Source organism: Apium graveolens, chromosome 8 (assembly GCF_009905375.1).
Source record: "Apium graveolens cultivar Ventura chromosome 8, ASM990537v1, whole genome shotgun sequence".
In the NCBI taxonomy this organism is placed as follows: Eukaryota; Viridiplantae; Streptophyta; class Magnoliopsida; order Apiales; family Apiaceae; genus Apium; species Apium graveolens.
This window is the reverse complement of record NC_133654.1, coordinates 242,383,537-242,390,191: the sequence shown is the minus strand read 5'-3', so window position 1 is coordinate 242,390,191 and position 6,655 is coordinate 242,383,537. Positions and strand designations below refer to the sequence as shown.

The 6,655-nt window shown below is 32.4% G+C and overlaps 1 protein-coding gene across 1 annotated transcript; it reads left to right on the top strand.

Moving 5' to 3' along the window:
• The first annotated feature begins 3,146 nt into the window (after positions 1–3,146).
• On the top strand, positions 3,147–4,503 carry LOC141681007 (putative ubiquitin-conjugating enzyme E2 38). The gene has a single exon (XM_074487072.1). It carries the CDS (start codon positions 3,235–3,237, stop codon positions 4,255–4,257), a length of 1,023 nt encoding a protein of 340 aa, XP_074343173.1. The 5' UTR covers positions 3,147–3,234; the 3' UTR covers positions 4,258–4,503.
• Positions 4,504–6,655: the final 2,152 nt, after the last annotated feature.

Below are 6,655 nucleotides of genomic sequence, written 5' to 3'. Positions count from 1 at the left end.
TTTATACTACGAACCTAATTCCCTCCATTTTTAAATTAATTTTTTCAGTCATTCAACGAGTTTTAAGAAAAAAATTGACTTCACTGTATTTTTGTACATCCTTCAACGATCAGTATAAATACCATATGTGCTATATTTCGGCGATAAATCACTAATTATACTTACGAGAATCACTAAAAATTAGCTAATTTAACTAATAATATAAAATGAACAGAGAGAGATATTGAACTTTGGTGGCCTGGTCCACTTATGTGAGATATGGTTTTATTAAGCCCAAATAAATAAATGAAAAAAAATACAGGAAAATGTCTGAGAGCAAAAAAGGAAATTAATAGGGGGAGACAAAGCGTTGCTGTGAGTATGATATTCATACTTATATGCTCTTCAATCACTAAACCGTATGCCGACAATCACTAAAATGTACATAGCAATCACCAAATTACACATAGTAATCACTATATTTTACATAGAAATCACTATTTACATTGTCTGGTTTCTAGGGTTTAGGGCCTAAACCCTAGACTAAGTTAGGGTTTAGGCTCTAAACCCTAAACCCTATACCCTAAATCCTAAATAGATGGAATATTTATCAACTAATTTCTTATTATTAGAAAAAAACTAAAATTTTTTAAAACCTATTTAATGAATTGGCGAATCTAAAAAAATTAAGAACTATTAAATTAAGTTCCAATTTAAATTTTAGATAATAATTTCTAGATCTTGAATTATTAAATTTTGTAAACAGACAAAACACACTATTCAAAAGATGTTGAAGAGAAAATGGAATTTGAAGAAACTGAAATACAAGAAAGTCAAGATCAATTTCAAGAGAAAGAACCAAACAAGGAACCAAAAATGAACAAGTGGAAGAGGAGGACAGTGAAAAGGATAAAAAAGTACTATATTACACATGTTATTCACTAAACTAGTAGTTTGTGTGTAAAAGGGAAAAACGTATAGTAGGAGATTAATGGTGTATGATGGGGGAGAGAGATGAGACACCAGAAGAAATGTATGGTATATGAGAAAGGCAATAAATCACTAATTATGCTTACGCGAATGATTAAAATTAAGAAAGTTCTGAAATTATAGTAATTACGGTTTAGTGATCATGTTAAGTATAAATAGTGATTTATCGTTGAAATATAGCAAGTATGGTAAGTAAATTAATTATTGGGAGAAGGAGAAAAATATAGTGAAGTCGGATTTTAAAAAAAGATTGTCGATTAATAGAAAAATTTAAACTAAAAACAGATACAAAAATATTTACGTAGAGATGTACGTGAGAGGTAACAGTTGGAATTGAAGGGGGAGAGAGAAGGGGTCGGATAAAATTGGTGTGGTGGAGATTTAATTCAAGCTATAAAATTAGTGGTTGTCATTGGTTTCTAGTTTTTATAATAAGGTTGGTTTCTATTGACCATCTCCCTATATGACCATCTCCATATATATATATAGGGAGATGATCAAATAGAAATCAATTTTAAACTATAAACTAATATCAATCATTAGTATTTTTAACTTAAATAAATCTGGACCACATATTATATTTTTGCCCTGTAATCTATATTTCGCTCACCAGTCTCTTCCATCTCCGTTAATCACTACCTCCATCTTCATCGACCACCATTAATAATCGCTTCCATCGCCATCACTATCTTTAAAGCAACCTAATCTATCTCCAATTCCATCAGACCCCCTATTTCTCATCACCATCATCGCTTGCTCAACTTCCGACAACATTTACCCACCACTACCACCAACGCCTGCAAATTTGTAGTAGATACCAACAATTATAATGAGTAGTTTATCATTATTTTATAAATATAATTGTAAATATTGATTAAAAGGCATAAATCACTAAATTACAATAATGTAAATTAATGATTTATTCAATATATATTAGTGATATTTGTAGTATGAATTAGTGTTTTTTTGTAGTATATAATAGTAATTTTTGTTATAAAATTGGTAATTCATATATTTATGCAATTGGAGTGGCTGGTATAGTCGGAGATCTTAACTCGATGCTATAACAGCGACGATGAGTTATTTTCGATGATTGAAGTGATTGTAATGGCGAGAGACGATATATTAGTTGTTAGGATGATGATGATGATGGTTATTGAAGTTAGATCGGAGATGGAGATGGTGGAGATTTACAGAGAGGACGATGAACAAAGATGGTGTTGATTAAAAACAATAAGATTATTATTTGAGTTGATAATGAACAATGTCAATAGTATATATGTATAGCAGGGATGGAATATCGGGTAATAAAGAGAAAGAGTCGAGAGGCAGGAGAAAAACTGATTTTTTTTTTTTGTAATTGGGCCGAACCTCTTGTCTTTATTTAAATAGCCCCTATATATATTTATGTGCACACGTCCTTTAGAAAATTAACGTTTATAACCAACTGATTTAAGAAAAAAATTGTTATAATTTGTGGGAACTCTGATATTTTTGTTCAATAAAAAAGTCTTACTTAGAGGAGATTGTGTCCGGGTGAAAGATCATCAGCCAGGAGTTCATTTCGATAAGGAAAAAAATAACCTACCGACCGAATCAACAAAATATATCTTGTTTCGTAGTATAGATATACGCTGGTAAAATCCAATAACATTTTTCCAAATTTCTAGCAGAACTATAGATGGGTAAGCAAGGTATTAGCCAGTAGTTTTTTGTTTTAACTTTCACAAATTTCACTAAAGGAATTTTTGATTTTTACAATATATTTACTTTTGATTTTAGATTTTTATACTATTATTTTTCTATGAAGAAATTTTGTTAAAAATTTCATAAATAAAGATTCTAATTAATCTTTAATTCATTTAATTAAAGGGTTAAAAGAAATTAAGGAAAAAAATAAATGACCCTTAATTTCTTTATTTGTAATACACTGTGGATAAATAAATGAACATACTTGCGGATGTGGTACAAAAAAGTGCTTACCGGGTTATAGGAGTTGTGTCCGGGTGGAAGATTATTTGCCAGTAGTTCATTTTCGTACGATACATGTTTACTTTTTGTTTTCAATTTTTTACTTCCATAAATTCTTGAAAGTTTTTGGAAGTGATTAACCTACAAGCCAAATCAACAAAATATATATTGTTTCGTTGTATAGATGTAAAGATTGCGTTCAAATTAGAATCAATCCCTGGACATAAAACCCTATAACAAAATCCCAACTTCTAGCAGAATTATATAGTAGCTTGTGAAACAACCACAATATTAATGGAGCTCTGTCTGCAAAACCCTAATGGCATATCAAAGAAATTCCCACAATTTGATACTGCAACGGATGCCTCAGACCACAGCTATTTCAACTCAAACAATACTCTTATCACTAGCACAGACTCTCTGTTCTACAAAACTATTATGAAAGAATGGAAAATTCTTGACAAAAATCTACCTCCTTCTATTTACGTACGTATTTATGAAAACAGGATTGATCTCTTACGTGCTGTTATTATTGGAGCCTCAGGTACTCCGTATCATGACGGTCTTTTCTTTTTCGACTTCTTTTTTCCGGCTGAGTATCCATACACTCCTCCAAGAGTGAAGTACACAGCATTCGGTCTTCGTATTAACCCGAATTTATATGATACAGGGTACCTCTGTCTGAGTATTTTGAATACTTGGCCAGGGCCATCTTGGCAGCCTAATGTATCAACTGTTTTACAAGTGTTGGTTTCGATACAAGGTCTTGTGTTGAATGAGGAGCCTTTTTATAATGAGCCGCTGGTGCTTATAAATTCTTCTTATCTGTCTAAGAAGTATACTGACAATGTGTTTGTTTTGAGTTGTCGAACAATGATCTTTTTGTTGCAAAAACCTCCTAAGAATTTCGAGGACTTTGTTGTTGAGCATTTTCGTGATCATGGACGTAGAATTTTAACTGCATGTAAGGCGTATATGAATGGGTATGTTAGAGTTGGTAAGTATCAAGATTGTGAGTCGTTGGTGTGTGACCGGAAAGTTAAAGTTTCGAGTACTTTCTTGTCTTCGATGACATCGTATTATGCTATTTTATTCAGTTCATTTGTTAAAAATGATCCTTCATTGAATGACTTCCGGGTACAGCTGAATGAGCTAATGGAGAAAACTGAGAGAGAGTATATAGAGAAGACCAAATTTAAGGAAAGTAAGTTTATGAACTGGATTTATGGGATTTTCAAGAAGTTTCCAATGTTGAACAGATGTGTTAAAGGCAATGCAGCTGTACCAGAAACAGTTTCCCTGTCGGAGAGAGAGTAAAAAACTATGATCACGATGTATGAGTTGGAATACAGGTATCCAAATGTGTTTTATATTTGGTAGCTTATGAAACGTATGGATGTTCTTGTACTATATATAGGTTAATTGCAACTTTAATTTGCATGTTTTAAGTTTTAAGTGTGACTTGGTGGCATTGCCTTCTAGTCATCTAGTGCTGCTGTTAGATAAATTTTAACTATCAGACATGCGTCTGTTTTTTTTATGCATGGTTTGTTTTAAATTTATTGGACAAACATTCCCAGAAATTATTCAGTTATACCAAGAAGTACAGTTTATGTGGATTATGCATTGTCGTTGCCATGTACTGGGGAAACATATATCAGGGGCTCGGCTTAATAAAAATATCTGGAAGATCGATAATAAATAAGTTAGAAGGGGTGGTGCTGCATTTTCGTAAGCAGTAGTCCTCTGTGTTGAGATGTTCTGCATATTTTTTATTTATTTATTTTTGAACTACTAAAGGAGATGTTGCACGATGCAGAAGACAGTAATGCTTTTTCAAGCGATTGTGTTCACAGACTGAAGTAATGGTGCATGTAATTCGGGAATAGGCATATAAAGCTTCAATTTTAATGTACAATGAACATGTCCTTGTTACTCTGCATTCTTTAGAAAGGATTTTAGCTTCCAAAAGAGCATTTTCGAAAACAATGCGTTTCTTTAGTTCTCTCTGATCACTACTCTAGTGTAGGATCATATTACTAAACCGGTCTCTAAGACCATGTTTGTTTCATAGTATTAAGTCGAGTATAAAATTATAATCCTTTAAAACTTACAATCCCAGATTTGTTTTGTAAAAAAATAGTGAAGGATTATCCAAGAATTATAATCCTTATATTATCGTATCTCATGTTTGTTTTGTTGGGTTAGACAATACGACTATAATCCCCTCTAATACTTGGTAGGAGGAGATATTATGTTATCCCCTCTTATAAGTCATTTTTTAAAGGATTAGAATCCACTCATTGCAATCCATGTAAAACAAACATAGGATTGAAAAATTTAAAGGACTATATTCCAATCCCAAAGACTATCCATCAAAATAAATATAGGATAAAATTTTAAAAGATTATAGTTCAATCCCACACTTAATCCTTCCAAACAAATATTATGATATGATTATTTTATTCATATGACTAATTTTAATGATTTAGTTATCCCGGGATTATAATGACATGAAACAAACATGGCATAAAGATTTTGTGGCTATGTGAAGAGGATAGTATATTGGTACTCCCTGACTTGAGTGTATCCTGTCTAACTGAGATCATGTTACTCATGTAATTAGTGTTAGCAAAAACCTTAACTTTGACTTGCAGGACAATAATATTTGTGAACTATACAAACAAAAATAACACTAGTGCCTTCCTGCAGTGTGCAGTCCCTTTACTGTGGTACTTTTCATCTCTTTCCTTATTTTTCCCATGGCATGTGGGGTTACTAGAAACCCACTGGCTTACGCAAACATATGGAATCGAGCAGAATTTGCTGAAGGTGTGGTTTTCAGGAAGAATTAGAAAGAAAGATTGGGAAAATTCTTTTTCTTAAGCATTTTGTTTATATATTTATATAATATGAATGCTTGATTAGACTAAGATGAAGGCAGGGGAGCAACAAATTGCGTCGCTGGCCTTTATTGAATTATTTACGGATAAAATAAATGGTTGGATGAGTTGAGTACATAACAGTGTTAGTGTTAGCAAATTACTGAAGTTGAAGGTAATCACCAAAGCAACCTATCTATATCTTGGAGTTCAGGAGTAGAGAAAGGTACCAACGTCTGCATACATCTTCCTTCCCAAAAAATAACGTAGAGAGTGGGAGGTTATGTTTAAATTTATTAGCATCTTAAAAGAACAACTTTCTGGGATTCAATTCATACAAGAAAAGTAGTACTAACAACCATATTCTGTGTATGTTCATTAAAAAACTAGGCCATGATCAAATAGTTGGTAGCAACTTTTTCTTTCCTTTTTTATTTTGGTGGAAAGATAATAAAACCAATGTTGTCTTTTATAGGCTATAGTATATACAAGCAAAAGCTCCAGTGGGAAGGGCCCTCGGAGTCTGTAGTTACTCACATTAGAGAGGGCATAAATCTGAGCCCCACAACTCCAGTTCTATTGAGTGGTTGATCTTCAACCCCATGAATGACCAACTGTGTCTTCTCTCTACTCCTTGCATACCCTGATAAACAAAAAGAAATAGGATCATTCATTTAAACAAGTAGTATTGCTATTACTTTCAAAACAACTATAACACTAATGTTGTTTCACATCTTTCATATTAGTGTGTTTTTATATCATGCTCAGTCCAGTAGTTAATCTTAGAGTTTCATTTGTAGATTAATCTTTTAAATGTTATCCTCCTTCGTGTA